The 18,907-nt window shown below is 29.4% G+C and overlaps 1 protein-coding gene across 1 annotated transcript; it reads right to left on the bottom strand.

Moving 5' to 3' along the window:
* Positions 1–245: 245 nt before the first annotated feature.
* On the bottom strand, positions 246–4,817 carry LOC145582357 (zinc finger protein WIP2-like). The gene is made up of 2 exons (XM_081639359.1): positions 4,030–4,817; positions 246–1,199 (listed from the first exon to the last, which is right to left on the bottom strand). Exons 1-2 carry the CDS (start codon positions 4,750–4,752, stop codon positions 741–743), a joined length of 1,182 nt encoding a protein of 393 aa, XP_081495485.1. The 5' UTR covers positions 4,753–4,817; the 3' UTR covers positions 246–740.
* Between the last annotated feature and the right edge of the window lie 14,090 nt (positions 4,818–18,907).

The raw sequence follows: 18,907 nt of genomic DNA, 5'->3' as shown, positions 1-18,907 counted from the left end.
TGTATTGAAAAGTGATCCAATTTTGCGTGTGCTTGTTTCGGTGTATGCATCATGTGTGATTAACTAACACAATACGTGCTCTTTCACAAGTTAGACACGACACTAAACAATTAAACACACTACCTCTCCACTTGTGCATGCGCATGTTATGTACACGTTAGATTGAAAGCACCATTCTCAATACTCTCGAGTGCACTTAATAATATTTAATCTAGCCATCGAGTAAGATGTTGGATCAACCAACTTGGCATCCAACATGGAGGTCACAATCAATGATTATACATACACTTCCACAAAGATGGGCTCATGCTATACATACGTGCTAATAATATACTTTTGTAATGATGATCAATCTACAAAATTTAGCTCTCTTTTGTTCCATAATAATACATATCTCAAATAACTCCGGCATATTGTATGTGGGGTTGTCTTATCTATCTCCTTTATTTCAATCATCTCCTTTACCAAAGTTGATAAATTAAAGCCATCTATTAGGCTCCTCCACCCTTGCTAAACAACACCCAAAAGCAACAACAATACTTATTCAAAAGCTCATATAGCTTGAAAGTGTTTAATCTTTCATCATGAGCTATTGATAAACCCAAAATGATCAAATATACAGTATAATCTAAAAGATCGAGTGTATATTATATATAGCTTAGGCTTTTAGCTAACTTAATCAAATATACACATAATATGTGGAGTATAAGTGAAAGGAAGAAGCAAATACCCCTAGATAGCTAGTGTTGATGATTCCTTGAGTGGTGGCTTTCTTCGTTATCATGTTCGATTTCTGATGCTGGCTCATCCTCCTCCTCAAAACCATCTACTCCATACGCGGCATGCCCATGTCCAAAGGCCTTAATATGGTCCTTGAGAGATCTCTTGTGCTTAAAATCCGATCCACAAATACAATACCAAAGTTTACCACAATTCTTCTCATGAGTCCTCCAATCACCTCTCACGGCGAAGGCCTTGCCACATTTCCTACACATGAAAGGCTTGATTCCATGCTTTCTCTTGTAATGTGTTTGCAAGGTTCGGAAGTCCTTGAGAGGTTTTGCTCGTGGGTGATCGATGTTGTTCTTGCACCCTGGTGCACAACAATAGCATGGTAGCCTTAGCATTCCTGTTGGTTGGGTGCCTCTCAATGACTCTGGTCCTTTCCTGTATTGAGATCCATGCCCCCACATATGCATCTACAAACATACAAAACAATATTTTTAGTGATAATTAAGTCGACCAATAAGCCAAAAACTAAATGCTTTCTTACTCCATTAAGAACAATCATATACATTCATACAAACAATATAATATATCGATCATAGTATGCTTTCTTACTCCATTAAGAACAATCATAGACAATTATACATTCATACAAACAATATAATATATCGATCATAGTTAAATGTGTATACAAAAAGTTTTCACATAATTGTATAAGGTTACCATGTATAGAAGTGACACTTATATTCAACAAATAAGAGAGTATAAAAGAAGTTAGCACAATACTATATATTACACACGTCTTACATTGGTATCATTATAAATTGAAAATATAGTCGATTATATATTTTATAGAAAGTATGATTATGAGTTTTGAAAGCATCATTTAAAGAGAATTTTTTTTTTTTTTGAAAGTATATGTCTCTTTGTTTTGCAATCCTTTTGTCTACAAATTATGATAGTTTCAATTTGTTTTAATATGATTTTTCATGGATAAGATTATACGTAGTACAAAATTTGACCACCAATTCAACTTGTATTTTTATAATTTTTAGTGAAGTACAATTTGGATAGACATCATTATTTTTCTTTTTTGTACAAATTTTAAGTTTCATGTAATAAGTAATAGTTCTAGTCAAAGATATACTTTAAAAATCCACTATTATTTGTTGGAAAGATAGGGGAACTAAGCCAAAAAAAAAAAGGGTCTGAAATTAGAGAGATTAGTTTCAAAATTCTATCTTGAACATGTAAAGGAAGGTAGAGCATTAGTTGGAAAACTAGCTAGAAGGTTCACATCATAATTGAGGAAATGGGAAATGGAAAACATAATATCTTCCTGTTTTTGTAGTTGTAATGGTGGTCGTTTTCACCCAACCGTTAGTAAGCAAGAAATAGAGGTGGCCAATGGATCATTTGCGTCAAGTTTAGTTTAGGTTTATTTAACTCAATTAAGTTTTGGCTAATTTTAATTCAAGTCGTCAATGTTAATTAGTTGTATAATACTTCATCAACTCGTATGGTGTTTAGGTTAAATAAGTTCAAAATCGGGTATTCATAAATAAATTATCTAGTTTTAGGTGCAGTTTATAGTTCGTGCGTGGTATTTTTGTAATTTGTTTTAGGGGTCGACATTTCTAGTTCCAACTTAACTAGGGTAAGATTTATACCTCATGTACCTATGCCCCCTCCCTCACAACCCTAAACTAAACTCAATGACAAGACATGTTGACACGGTGCATATCACCGCCTCAAGGTTAGAGCTCAAACCCTTCATCGATACCATTTTATTGTTATTATTTTTTATTACATTCAATTGTAATCCTTCACCAGATAAACTACTTTATTTTCAACTCATTGGGAATTTAAAATTTCACTTACTTGTGATATATAATGAACCGAGACACCGTCCTTATTGATACTACTTAATTATTCCTATAATTTTGTGGAATCAAAGCACATTGCACAACATTCTTTATATGGTTAGAATTTAAGAAAGCATCATGAACAAAACATTGGAATGGACAAAAATAATTCAAAACAAAAAGATGAGATGAATTTTAGTAGAATTTGCTAAGTTTTAGGTGCTTGATTTTGTCCCTTTTAGCCTCTTTCAATTTCAAGAAAGGGTAGTTACCCTTGGAAAAGTAGGGTATCATTGAAAGGCAATTATCATTGACAGAGATGTAAGAGGGAAAAATAAATACAAAATAATTTTACCTTAATTTTTTTTTTCTCAAAAAAAAAAAAAAAAAGAATAGAATTTTGTTTATCTAAATGTTGGGATCTTATTGTAACTAGCTAGAGAAAGTAGTTTATACAGATGAAAGATTACCAATATATGTGTTGGATAATCCAAGATTCTGCTTCCCACTCAAAACTATCTTCATGATCCTATTGCCCCGAAAACAACTACACATAAACTCTATTTCACCCACAACCTCCCAATTCAACTCGACGACATCACATATATATATATACTCTCTCTGTTCAGAATTAATTCTTAGTATGTATACTGATACCGTAACTACAACAATAGCTAGTCAGCTAGTAACGTACTAATAACGTGACAACTGAATCTAGACAGTTTCAGTATTATTCATGGCATGCAATTGTATGAAGACTTTATTAAATTCTTCATACAAGTTAAGAAGAAAGAACTAATGGGTGTTCATGGAATTGAATGAATGAAAGAGGAGAGAGAAAAATAAGAGAAAGGAGACAGAGGTTGAAATAATGTTGAGTTTTGACCCAGCAAACTGACACAATCAGAAGAATAGTACTACAGTGTGTATCAATAAGAATAGCACAAACTCCCAAGCACTCAATCCTATTCCTTCCTATTTACATACAGCAGAAAGAACATTGGCTTGTCTTGTTCAATCACATTTATTAAATATACACATAAATAAATTCAATTATATAATTTTTAATATGTGGTCTGTCTAATTAGCTAGATTGAGTTATTAAATTAAATATTTGTATAGATTTATAGGTTTAGGCAAACATAATCTTCAAAATAAAACTAAACAATTACCCCTAATCCATGCAAAATTGTCTTCTAAATTTAATCTTGTAAACAATCTTATGCCGTGATTTCCTCTATTGAAACCTCAATTCACTAAAACTTAATTCCGAAAACATATATTTTTAGAACACTTAAATTTTTTCTGAAAACAGTCTGCCTCTACAGGTAGAGGCTAGATCGAAAGGTTAATGATGTAGACGAGATTCGATCCGACAGTTTACGTTCTGGAGTGATCGAAATTAATTAAATAAAGAAAAGAGAGGAAAGTGACTGACCTGCATGTTGTTGTAACGGTTGAAGGTTTTGAAGCAAACAGGACAAGAAAACTGAGTAGGACCAATTAAAATCTGGGTAGGAGTAGGGATCCAATACTGCCCTTTATTAAGCCTGCTTAAAAAAGGATGCCCAAAATCTTCTGTTTCTTCATTTTCATTTTCATTTTCATTATTATTATCATTACAATCTCCATCTTCTTCAGTAATCATACTATTATTAGTATGATTATTATTGTTACTGTTTCTGGTGTTGGAAGGAGGTGAAAGAATGGAAGCAAGATCAGCTGCACTAGGGTTTGGTAACCCTATGTGTAAAGCTACTGTAACGGTTTCGTCTTCGTCTTCGTCTTCTTCCTCTAAGCTAGTGCTTTTTGACGATCCGAGTCGAGCCGAATTTTGATTGGTGAAATTGTTGTCATCGACTATGTCCATGGTTGAAGGGCATAGGCTTAGAAGAGGCAGGGCTTCTTTGAGAGGAGGAGAAGAGGGTGGTGTTGGAATATTATTATTATTATTATTGTGGTAGTAAAAATTATTATTGGAGTAATTAGGATAATAATAATTATTATTGTTGTTGTTGTTATTATTATTGTAGAAAAGGTATGAAGAAGGGGAAGGTGAATGAGGAAGAGAGTTGAATTTAGACCATTTGAGGTAGAAATTTGAGAAGGGATTATTATTATTATTATTATTATTATTATTATTATTGGTATTATTATTCATGATGAAAATATAATATGATGATTAAAAGGGGGAAATAAAAAGCAAGGAAGATATAAAAATGGGGAGGTTAGAAATTTGGAAAGGGGAAGAATTTTGCTTTTATAAATGGGGGAGTAAGGACTATGAAGAATGAGAGAGAAAGAGAGAGATGAGTGAAGAAGAGTGGGCGGTGGAGGAGAGTGGGGGAGAGTGGGCTCTCATTGTACTCAACTTATTAAAGGAAGCAAAGGTGTGTTGAGGGATTGAAAATTGAAAGGAAATTAAAACTAAAATACGAAGTACTCCTTCTGTTTTATATAAAGGTCTGATTTTTGTATTATTTATACAATTTACTTTGACTTTTTTAAATAGTTTATACTTATGAAAATATATAGTCGTGTGTAGTGGGATCTTATAAGATTTGTCTCGATTAATACTTTTATAATGTTATTGTATTTTATAGTCATTTTGTTTCAAAAAAAAATAATTTATTTTTGCTGTTTAACTTATTTTTATAGAACTAGAATTATTTTTTACTAAATATTATTTAATTAAGTGAAGAGAATATGATCTTTTCTTATCATCTAATATTTTCTAAAATTAAACTTTTTTTGTTGATGAATTTAAATTATTTTTAGTGATTAAAAACTTAGCTTACTAATATTAAATTAAACTTAATTTTACCGAATATTATTAATTTAATGCGAAGAGAATGAGACCTACCTTATTAAATTGAATTATTGAGGCTGATGTTAAAACTAATATATATATACATATATATATATATATATATATATACATATATATATATATATATATATATATGTGTGTGTGTGTGTGTGAAACATTGTGATTAGAGTGCTTTCCATTGATTAATATCTAATGGTTTTAATGAGTAATTAACTAATTATGTTAAGGCAAGACATGCTAATATATTATTTTTACAAATTGCATATCCTAAAACTAAGAAGAGAATATTACGCGCATATATCTATCTATCTATTTATTAACCTATACTAAAAGCGAATCCATCCATAACACTTGTCATTACTTTGTAAAAAAATTCCCGCTTTTATTTTTATTTATTTTTTTTTTTTTTTTTGCAAAATCTAAAAGTAAACTATTTATATTTTATGGCATTTTTTCCAATTTGACAATCATATTCCATATATACCCAAATGAAATATTTCTAAATATCTTTTATATACATTATGTAGTACTTTGTAATATTGTTATAAAAAATATTTAACAACCAGGTTTTTAACCTAGTTTTCTATATCACTATGATGAAACTCGTCCTATTGCAGCTTCAATATGGCTCTACATACCAACATATTTGCCCTCAACGCTTTTTTTCTCTTTTCATGTTTGATTTGTAAAAAGATCTTTTTAAAATAAATATCTTTAATATATTTATAAGACGACGTATGAAAATACTTTTATGTTCTATAAAGAACTCCAAGCTAAGTTTACTTGGTAAATCAGAGAGCGCAATGAATTTAATCTCGAGATTGAGTTCAATTTCTACAAAGGGGGACAATAGAGAAGGTCTAGGATTCTAGCTCGATAAGACCTTACATTTTACCTATAAAATTAGAAGTCTCGAAAGATGATATTCTATCTTTTTACACGACCGAGACAAATAAATATGATCAAGACAAGTGACGATCGTGAAAAATCAAATGCAGCAAGTTAGTTGGGAATCTAGTGATGGAAGTATTAGGGTTTACACAGGGTGAAGTTAATGGAAAAGAATCGAGTAATTAAGGTAAAAAGAGGGTAAATAGTGAAGATGTAGCCACTTTTTATTACAATGTGTAGTAAACAACAATTCGACTTGATTGATTAGTGGCTACTTATCAACTGTACAAAATCCCTTTCTTTAATAAAAGTTGATTATGTTTTTAAAGGTGGATTTTTGTTAATAAGGTCAAATTAAGTATGGCTTTTAAACTAAGAGTTGGGTTCTTTCACTGCATATTAATAGACGCCACGAATTGAGGGATTTCATTTATTAGTATTTCTAGATGAAGAATTTTTTAAATATACTGTAGTACGAATACCTTTTAAATTTAGTACGGACTAAATTTGAAAAGAAAATAGTTAGTCCGGACTATTAATTTAGTATGAATAACAAAATCATGGGTAAATTGGTGTATACAATTGACGTTTAATCAGATTGACTTAATTAATATTAATTTTTAGATTCTTATATGATACCTCGACACCTCGTAGCATTTTTTCACATTATAACAAAAATAAAAGCACTTAGATAAAATAAAGTTAGGATGTATTCTTTCTAAAAGTTGTAGGAAACTGATTTAGGCATACCCAAAAAAAAAAAAAAAAAAAAAAAAAAAAAAAAAATCATTTTGGCACACCTCCATGTGAGAGCATAATTTTCAATAGTCTGCTTGCATGGAGGTGTGCCAAAATCAATTTTTAATGTGCCTAAATAATATCTAAAAATTTTACCAACGTATTGATTTTGTTTTACACTGAATTAAGTAACAAACTAAGGTGGGATAATTATGTTTGTTTTTCATCAATTAATTTGCTTCAACGAAATACACATGGAAAAAGCTCCAAGTTATAATTATAATGGTCATTGTCTTGAGGATGGTGGAAATTCCATACGGGTCATACTTTATACCTCTTATATAAGTACAGAGCACACCCTCTGTCTTTAAAAGTTCTTATAAATTGGACAGTGAGGATTGTTTCAAACAAAAGTCAAATTGAAAAATATGTAAAAGCAGAGAGAATTTTTTCGTATTAGATTATGTAATAATTAGGTTAATTGGTACGGAGTAGTTTGTATTAAGTATGATTAATTCATTTTTAAGAGGGAAAATCAATTTAGTTAACCACAGATTAGTTTTTAAGGAAATTTACACAATAGTTGTAGCAAAAATATTATTGTTCATAACAAGAAGTCAACAACATGCAATGTAACAATAATATAAAAAAAAAATTTGTTACAAAATTATGTATTGATTTTGCTGGTTTCTTAGGCTATTAGGTCGAGTAACTAAGAGAGTTGCAATCTGAATTATCTTGCTGATCGAGTGGGAAATTATGACCTTTTTATCATAACTTTTAAAAACATATCGTATCGTCAGTTGCTTTGTTATCAATTGTCGTCAACATACCTTCAAACTTGAGGTTCCCACCTTTTTTCTTTCTTCTTTATGTTATAAACTCCCTTGAACGATTTAAGAATCTAATTACCATCCAAGTAGAATAAAGTAAAGCAAAGCAGAGCAGAATAAAGCATAATAGAGCAAAACAATTATTATTATTATTATTATGAACAAAGTAGAATAGAGCATAGCAGGAAAATTCAACTCAAAAGAATATGGCCTAATACTTGTATATGATAATACTAGTTTCTCGCTAGATCATCTGATACAAGAGTTATAATTGTTTTATATCTAAACATAAAAGGTGAAAATCAACACCCCAATCCAAATTGGTTGTAGCATAAATATGCTTAAATTTTAGGGTATATTCTCTTCAGCTTATTTTCAGTTTAGTTCACTTCAGTTCGGCTCCAATAAGTTCAGTTCTGTTTAGTTTAGTTCAGTTTAGTTCTTAATTTATTTCTCTTATAAAATATTTAGTTCAGTTCAGCTACAATAAGTTCAGTTCAATTTAGCTCAACTCAGTTCAGTCAATCACATATTAACACCGTTTTGATAAATTTCGAGATAGAGAGAGTAGCATGCAACAATTGAGATATGACGCGATTAAAGAGGAAATTTCAATAAAATTATGACCGTGTGTGATAAGATGATACTTATGAAGCAGATCGATATATTCCTAGTAATAGAGAAAGATACAGATCTCAAAAGAGGAAATGGCAAATTGCATTTTAAATTACTTTGTAGTATTAGGATTCTCTCGTTTCTTGTATTTTGCTGAATTAGACATACACCTTAGAAATTTTTTTTTTTTTAAAAAAAAAAATACATAATCCTTAGGACTAAATATAAGAAGCTTAAAATGAAAAAAAATAATAATAAAAAGGGTAATATTATATGTAGTCCTAAGGGATATATATAAGCATTAAATATACTTTTCAAAATTTTATAAAATTAGAAATTCATGACAAAAATATGCGTAAACCAGTGTAATTAATATTTATATTTTTATGATTTCTTAACTTTTTACGATTTTTCAAGTGTAAATTTAATGCTTATATGTAGCCCTAAGGGCTATGTATAACATTTTCCTAATAAAAATATAACATTAATTACATTGATTTGTATTTCTAATATTTTGTATTAAATTAGCAAATATTAAATGTTTATTTTTAACCCTAAAGGCTACATATAGCAATATCGTTAGGAAAAATACCCCCTGAGGAGGATATTCAATACAATTATTTCTCTAATCTACAAAATAAATTTAAAACAGGCATACCCTCATCGGGACTCGTGTCGCGACCTAGTGAAGGAAACAACCATTTTCCCACACAATGCAAGCTAAGTGACACAACATAAACCATCTTCATTGTTGTTTTGGGATTTGAGAAAGCTAAGCCATGCAGCGGAAGAGATGGCCTGGTACAGAATTTATGACAAGCCTTTAGAACACCAAAAACAGTCCAAAACCAAGTCTAAGTTACATAAATTGCAGCAGAAAAATATAAGCACAAGCTTATAAATCATGTAGGACATGTACGCCTCGATTTAGGGACTTGGGACTTGGGACGTAGGCCTAATAATCCGCACAGTGGGCGATAGCCGATGGCCGATCCGGGTTGATACATAAACAATTAGAAGGGGAGGGGGGACCAAAAAAACCAAGGTAAAAAAATGGGTAGAAAATGGGCCAATATACAAAATTGGGAGCTAAGATTGTACTGTACCCTTATTTGCACTACAACTAAAAACTGATGGAATTAAATTTACTCACTCTTTGTCGCTTTTGTAAGACATCACCAACCGTCTTTGTTGGTACTTAGAGACTACTATTTCCGATGTGATAGCCCTATAGGTTGATAGTGATGCATATTGATGTACACATGCAAACTCATTAAGATAACATACACATACTAGTATGTGTATTATTGTCGTTATCAGCTCATTTCTAATTTATTGGTAAGGAGAAGTGTTTTATCGGGTCTCAACCTCTTATAATTTTTTCCGATATGAGATAATGGGCTAAACACTTTGAGGTGATGTTTGATCCCATAACTTTTTTTTTATTGTGAAATATAAACTTTTCACTAGATCAAACTTTACTTGATATCTAATATGTAATTACTTGTTTAGTTTCTAATTGTTCCACATAGTAATTTATACGGTACTTTGTTCTTTGTTCATTGATATTTGACATACTTTGAGATTAGCATTATTCACATCATTTTCCTTAATTAACCATCTTTTATGAATTAAACTTTAGGATACATGTAGTTATATGGGATTTTAATAGATATATTGATGGTTAAACTTATTTATCAACAAATGTAATAGATGAAATAAGTCGAGTAAATAATAAAGGAGGTTGAAGGCTACAATATTTTTTCATAGGTACCTTATTTTCAATTGTAACCTCTCTCTTTTTCTCTCTCTATCTCTCTCTACCTCTCTTCTTACCAATATACTTCGTATGCACTAAGGGTTAACCTAATTCGTATAAGGGTGTTTACTCATGTACAAAAAGGCAAAAGTAAAAAAGTTATCTTGAAAAGATTGTCCTTATACTCCATCCTTTTCATAATAGTAGCAACACTTTCCTTTTATACCTATTTTATAATAATTGCAACACTTTTATATCTGGTAAAGATCCACTTTCCTTTTACAAAGCTAGATAGCCATACCATAAGTCGTACGAGGGAACAATCTCTCCATAGATCATCTACTTTGGGACCTATGTAGTATTAGAGCCAAGCATATGCTTTACAAAATATGTTAATTAACTAATAAACGTAGGAGTATTAGCTAAAATTAATTGGCCATATTGTGGCTCTTAAATCTTAATATCACAAATTTCAATTTTAATATTATGTTTCCAAGATTGCACGAGTGTGTTTTAATGTTACCTGCACGTTTACCACTTTCGAGTTTTCATGTCTTGTCATGTATTCATATTTCCATACATTTTTCCCTTTCTTGTTCCTATTACGGTGTTATATACTTTACAAATCCCAATATTTAGAGTTCTTGTCCTATTATTTCTACATTTAACACTATACACTTAGGAAATAGCATTAGGATTACTATGTATTAGAGTTAGGTCACTTTAGGCCAACTCCATTGTCATTTGTGGCCGGTTTGGGTCCGAAATCTCCATCAACCCCTAATACTACGTAAAAATTTTAATTTAGTCTTATGACTTTATTTTAACTATCATAATTTTTTTTAAAATGGATGGCTGGTATTATTTGTTTTTTATTAAATTTTTAATTAGTAATTTTTATTAAAAATCATTTTTTAATTATTTTATATATATATATATATATATATATATATATATATTTTATTTCCAGAATTTCAAAAATATTAAAAAATAATTTCTAGAAGATAAAAATATATTAAAAATAATTAATTTTTTTTAAATTAAAGTACTATAAAAAATAAATAAATAAAAATAATCTCGGCCGTCTATTTTAAAAATTGTGGTAGTCAAAAGTCATAAGACTACATTAAAATCATCTAATACTACATATGATATTTTCTATTAGTGTTTAGAGAATATTTTAATTGCTTCATTGTTTACTTGTGATTGGGAGTGGGAATGCCTTTACCTTTTTTCTTCTTATTTTTAAAAGTGAGCTTGTATAGTTGGTCTGGTTGACATATAAGACACGATGATTCAATATAGTTCTTTTCCTTAATTATCGAAAAATAAATAAATAATTAGGATCACCACTTGTGAGAATGAATTTAGAGTCAATAACAAGCCAAAATCCAATCAACATGATGCAAGTGTAATTTGTAATAAAGTTAATTAACTTGGAAAATAACACAACTGTAAGTAAAACAATTACATTATTTATTTTTACAAATAAAATTAAAGTGGGTTGGTGGGGGACAATTAGCTAGTTTTCTAGAATTGATTTAATAATGATAAACCTCTAACAAACTATTTTGCGCATTAAAACTTTTATTCGTATGACTTTATTGTATTCATCAGGGGACTAATTAATCCAAAAAAACCAATGTAAATTTTTCAAAAAATGATGGAAGTATATGCACATTATTTGTCCTTTGCATGCATTTATCAAACCATCAATAAAGACAATGATATTTGTATATGCTGAACTTGGCTACAATATGTATCGTATGTGGGTCACTAAATTATGCTAGATTTTTACATGGAAGCATGAAAACGACTGTAGAAGTTTGTTGGTCTAATCTTCGTCTATCAAACAATCTAGTGTCGGCAAATCGGCAATGGTGTGGGAGAATGTTAAATACACAAAATTTATGTGGATGGCTACTCCGTGTGGTTGGGGTTACTTATAGGAAATTACTCGTATAGATTATCTATTCAGGGGTTACTTGTTTGGTCAGGGGTTACTTTTTCAGGGGATACTTATTCAAGAGTTACTCGGTCGCTCAGGGATTACTCTCACACAGAAAACACACTAACCAATTGAATAAGTAACCCTTACAATAATTTAATAAGTAACCCTTACAATAATCCCTATAAGTTACTCCTGAGTAAGTAACCCTTGAATAAGTAACCCATACAAATAATACTTATAAGTAACACCTGTCACACGATGTGGTCAACCACACAGAAAAGTTGATGTGTTAAATATATTGCAAGCTTATACAAATTAATTATATAGTATTCGTATTTCCATAAATTTCTTTGCCTCATTTTCTTTTTCTTAATATATTTGTCTTTACTTTTCACTAACTTTACTCTTATTTTTAATCAATGTGTTGTTTCTCGTAAAGCACTAACGCCGTAATTGAAATGTGTGGCAAGGTCTAATAATATATACTTCTTCCGTTTTTTTTTATAGTTGCAATAATTTAACTTTTATACTATTTATGTGTCTCAATTTGACTAGCTTTAACGATTTATACTTAAGTAAAATATAGTCATGTGGGATATTGTTAGATTCATCTCGACTTATACAATTTTAATATCTAAGATTTATAATTTTTACATATTGGTAACTAAAAATATTAATGATTGAAAACATGCATCGGCAAGCATGAAAAGAGAAATGTTACAAGTATAAAAAAATAGAGGAAGTACCACCTTAATTATTACTGTTAAGGTAAGATTTGTTGACAATGTCCTCGTGAACAAAATAGAATATCATATACCCCATATAATCTCTTACCTCAACTTTTGTTTATTGACCATCTATCTTGCAATTTACTCCTATAACCAAAGATCATAAACATTGATCATTTTTACTTACAATTTTGTATGAACTATGAAGTATGAACAATCTATCATATGAAAATTTAATTTGTTAAGCTCGATCACCTTGATGAGGCATACTATCAAGTACTTTCTGTAATTTTATTAACGTTGAAAATTTTGTTTTATGAATTGTAAAATAAAAAAATAAATATTGATTGGAATCTTAAAAGAACCCAAATTAAAACCTCTAAACTTTGCTTAAAACTAATTATTTTACCACGACAGTTTAAAAATAAATAGGGTTATTAATTATTTAAGTTTAGAACCCATTCGTAAAAAGTAATCCCTTTAGGTCGTGCCTCGATTGGCCTTGCTGGAAGGTCCGTCTCTAGTAATAAAACCAATAATCTGTATAAAGTTTATTGTGAAACAAAATAGGCAAATAACTATGCCTAAAAAAAAAAAAAAAAATGGTCAAAGTTACTAGTAAGTCAGTAAGGACAGTAACTACTTTGCAGGGTAAGACTTGCTCAAAATTTCAGAAATCACAATCCCTAAGCTAAGCTTGCTTTTAAGTCCAAATGACCAATTTGAACGAGTTACCTAATGAAATACAAGCATGAGCAAAGTCTAATAGTAGTTGTAATAGTTACATGCAACCTTTTAAATGTGCAAGACTTGACTGCTCAACAACACCAATAGTAGCCTTGCAATAACATCTGTATATATGCAAAATTAGAGAATATTTTTACATACGTCATAATATACTATCGATCTACTATTCATATTTCAATGTAGAAACTTTGTCTCCCAAATACACCAATCACTTACTTTGCTTTGCATGCATGGTGTTGAAAAATGAAAACCCCTCTTTATCTTTCTTCCTTTTCTTTATATTTTTGGGTGTTTTTGTAATATCAACATGCATTATTTAATACGTACATCTTGTTACGATGTAAGCCCTTTGGTGAGTAGGGGATGACCGGCGCGTGACCGGCTTTTCCTTGCGAGTGATCTAATTAGGAAAAATAAGTGAATGATGGTGATCAGTAGAGAAGTCATCACAATATTATGGGTTTTGGGAGAGAAGCTACGACGTTTGGAATTAACAGTCACATATATAAATATATTTTTATAAATATTAAGATTTTAAGGGGAAAAAAATCCTGATTTCTTTAGTTAAGGGTAATTTTAGGAACAGAAGCAGGTAAACAATTTTTAGTGTAATTGACTTTTTGGATGGCAAGGTGAATTATGTAGCTAGACCCAACCATGTTCACGATTCTTTCCCCTATCCAACTAAGCTCCTTTAAAGTGGGAAAATGGTAAGGATATTTCCACCTAATTATATCAAGATCACCACAAAGCTAGGAAATTACCTCTAAATTAAGAAAAATTTAACCTTGGTCCCATGATAGCCTTAATTATTAGCTCTACTTTTACCAAGAATAAATTACCTTACACTTTTAGGAAAAACATATAGCAACATTGGTTATTAACAACAATTTACAAATTACGCGCACGCGTGATTATATTACATGCATCATTAAGAAAATTAGTACTTATGAGAAGGCTAGCTAGACAATTTCATTTTCAAAGGATTGATTTGATAGTATTTTAAATTAAGTTAATTGGAAGGGTGGATTATATGATGAAACTTTAATAACTGATGTTATTACAAAGCAAGGTGCATATATAATACTACGACTCAATTTGTGTTATCTTCTATTAAAATAAATACAACCTTAAATTCTTAAACATGGTTGATATGTTTTCACTTTACCCCTTTTGTATGACAATGCGGATTAATGCTTAACTTATAGCTTAGTTTGCCTAAGAAATTAAACCACACATCAAGGTTCACCTCAACAATGTATTTAAAAACAAAAAAATGTAACACAAAAGTTTAATGGGAGGGCCGCTAACATTATATGATGCCCGCATCAGATCCATTTTATCAATTCTTTGGCTTTCTCAGTTGAAATTGGTAGGAGACAACTTTTAATGAGAGGCTTCAATCACAAAAAGAAAAGAGATAAAATTAAAGCTTAATAATTATTGACCTATTAATTCACTTTTTGAATACCCAAAAAATTAAAAATTAAGAGGCAAAAATACATAAAACAAGAGGCAACTAATAAAATTCTACTTTTAGATTATTCCTTTAGAAAAGTCATTTTCACAATGATAAAAATATTATCCAAATCTATTTAATATATGCTGTATATAAAATCCAATGTATTTCTCTCCGAGTTGTATGTGATTGTGGGATTTAGAAAGTGGTATGATAATGAACTTGTAAGTGAAGGAACAAACAAACAAACAAGCCCTTATTTTGTAAGGTTATGGAAACAAAAACATACATGAAAAAAGAGAGAGAATATGAATAAATTTTTATATCTAGGCCTTTTCTCTCAGCCTTTGTCATGTAAAAAGTTTTGCATGACAATCATGGCCGTCAAATCATAAAGTCATCTTACTTAGTTGACAAATATAGTTCTTTCTCCACTATTTTTAATTAAATTTGCGATTTTTAAGTTATGAGTTTTCTATTATGGAGTACAGAGTTATTTTTTTTTCTATATAAATAATAATGAATATGTATATACGAGGTATATATTTTTAATATGTATCAAAACTATAATATATAGTATTAATGTTTAATTTCTAATTTACTAAAAGATTAGCTAATTGATTAATCTTTCTTTACGAAATAATTGATTAACCTTATTACTTGCTTGATTTTATCATCCCTTAATTCTTTGAAAAATGATATGAGCATCCGAAAAATCTGCACTTATGTAGATGATTTGAATACACAATTATGAAATCTTTTTATAAGCCTCAACTATGTCTTTGAATGGAATCAATTATTATGTCTTCTTTTAAAGCTATAATAGCAAGATATGAAATCTTTAATTTGTATGACATCAATTACATTATGTCTATTATAAAGGTAAAATCAAGAACACTAATGAGATCAACCTCTAATTTGAGCATGCATAAACTTGGAATACTCCAACTAATAAACACTTAATTGGGCTTACTAACTACTAAGTACTTTTTACATCTACATATATTTTCAACAAACCACTTTGATGTGCACTTTAAGAAAGATATAAGACTAGGTAACCGAACAAATTAATTGAATTAATTTCTCACCACCGATAAGAAGAAATTAAAGTGATCAAAGTTAGTTGTTATGGTTTTAAATTTTATTGCTTATTAATCCGTTCATTCAACTTTTCAAATAATTTTCTCAAGTAGCGTGTCAAGAAGATGTGTTACAGGTATAAAAGAACAGAGGAAGTATAATTTATCAATTGTGAATATAATTCTATTTATTTTTTGTAAACTTTTTAAAAATTATTTCAATCTTCTTGTGATCACATTATAATATCATATACACATTTTTCATTATTTATATGCATGGCTGTACGTATTGGTGAACCAGAAAACATTTGTCTGTGATTTAGTCTTTTTTTTCTTCAATGGAACATAGTGAAGAAAAATTAACACAATAAAGTTTAAAGAGTGTAAAGCAAAGGAGTTCTAATCAAATAATTATGTATAATAATAGTGCAACAAAAATTATCATCATAATTTGGTAGTCTGGATCATTGAGAATATCATTAAAGTTTAAATTATGCCTATTGGTTTGTTCGATTTTGTATCAGTTAAAAGGTGTATAGGTTAAGGTTTTTGGTGTTTGAAGCTATATTCCATTAGTAGTATAAAGCCTCATCAACTCCTTTTAATTTACAAAAAAAAAAAGTCTCAGAGATGATTATTTTGGAGAAAACGTTTTAACAGCTTTAGTACAATTAGTTTAATTTTCAAAATCATATGAACTAATCTCATTTGAATTTTTCTAATTTGATCCTTTTTTTTCCAAATTTGACCAAACTTTGATGATCTTATTTTTTACCAAAACCAGCTTTATTTATCAAGGAAAAAAAACAAGGAACATCAAGAGCTAAGGGAGACTTCTTCAATCCACAATCAAAAAAATTGTCGAATGAGAGATTGAGAGGTAGTCATTAGATTCGTATTAATATATATGTATTTTTAAATATAAAATTTTCATAATTTTTTAATTTAAGAAAATAAAGATGTTCAAGAATAAGTAAACGCAGATAAAAAGAGAAGATCTGATTTGATTTGACCTGATCTAATTAGTTATTTATGAAAGAAGCTAATCCCAACTTTAATATACTAAACTGAACATAGTTAGAACATGACATATATAAAAATTTGTTTGTTTAATGGCATTTTTCATTTTGTATGATGGACATAATTTTACTAAAAAATAAAAGTGGAGAGAACTTAGGCCTTGTTACGTTCACCTTGTTTTTACTTATTTAAGGAAGAATAAATTCTGAATAAGTTTAGATAAGATAAGTTCATGAAATTAAGTTCTAATAAGTTAACAGTTAAATATAGGTTATCCAGTTCATCTTACAACTAAAATAAGTTCTAATAAAGTCTAATAAGTTCTGATAAGATAAAATTAAATAAATACATACTAGCTAAATCCAAACATTATTCATTTATATACAATCACTAGCTAGTTTACTTGATCAAAGTGTCTACAACATGTTATGATTCCCTTTAAATTAAGACAATTTGATTATTGTTACCCATCTAACATAATATCAAATGATAACATTCTATCTCTTTCACTCTTTTAATGATAACCCGATTTTTTATTATCCCATACAATTTGCAAGTTTATCTTATTTTACTCGCAATATTTTACATGGATCTAAAGAAACAAAAATTGCTTCTATTATGTAATAACTTTTTTTTTTTTTTTTTTTAAAGTAGAAAATTTTAAGAGTCAATTCACTACTTTTTTATTGTATTTTATTTTTATTATTTTTTAATATGTATAAAGAGTGATAATGATAAAAGAACGATGATGAAGTCGAGATACTATCGATTAGGCATATACTAAATGAGGCGTGTTCGTGGATGGCATCCACAAAAGTTGAGAACCATATAAAAAATTGACAACATGACAAATAGAAGATTTTTCAAAAGTAGACATACATTCATTAAATACTCTAAAAACAAAGTTAAAATAGATAGAGTAGATAATTTCATGAACTACCAACCAATGTATTTATGCATAGATCTCTAACTATCATCATAATATACCATAATAATCCGACATGACTTTATTCTCTGGTTTAGTAAAATGCTACAATGGCAACATTCTTGGAATTTTACAGCATAGACTAGCCAATTACATGATCCCAATAAAAATGTTATAATGGTTTTCTTCAATCAATTGATATACTTTAGGTAGTGGGTCGATTTGCATGGATTATTGCAGAGGCCAGTACGTGGATGGTTGGGTCTATGTATAATGACATCTTTGTCATACGGAGTATTATTATATCCAAAACAAAATCACAAAGAGCTTAGCTAGGTACCTTTTCTTTTCAAAAAAGAGCCCTTTCAACAGCTTCAATTCCTATAATGATCTTTACAACTTATTAATTGATCTAAATAAGATGTCTTAATCTGATTTTGTTAACGTCAAATCTAGTTGAATCTTATATTTGATTTAGTAATGCACACTATTATCAAGTGGGATATTGTTAATCTTAATGAATATTTTTTAATATATTCGATTTTCATAATAGCCACTAAAAATATTTAGAAACGACTACTATGTTTACATGTTTTATGGGAACATACAAGGACTCTATTAGACCATATCTTTTAACCTAAATTCATAGGAAACCATGGGCGGGGAAGTATATAATAATTGAACTCTTGGTCTTAAGTACCCTAGGTCAAAATAGGATTTGAGCTAGCTAGTGATATTGTA

The sequence above is a fragment of the Chenopodium album genome, chromosome 15 (genome assembly GCF_948465745.1).
Source record: "Chenopodium album chromosome 15, dcCheAlbu1.1, whole genome shotgun sequence".
Classification (NCBI taxonomy): Eukaryota; Viridiplantae; Streptophyta; class Magnoliopsida; order Caryophyllales; family Amaranthaceae; genus Chenopodium; species Chenopodium album.
Note: the sequence above shows the minus strand (reverse complement) of the source record. Positions and strands in the feature narration are given on the sequence as shown.

Coding starts and splice junctions, on each gene's coding strand:
- LOC145582357 (XM_081639359.1), bottom strand. CDS start 4,752: ATGAATAATAATACCAATAATAATAATAATAATAATAATAATAATAAT. Junction 1,200..4,029: donor ACCGTTACAACAACATGCAG/GTCAGTCACTTT, acceptor GTATGTTTGTAG/ATGCATATGTGGGGGCATGG.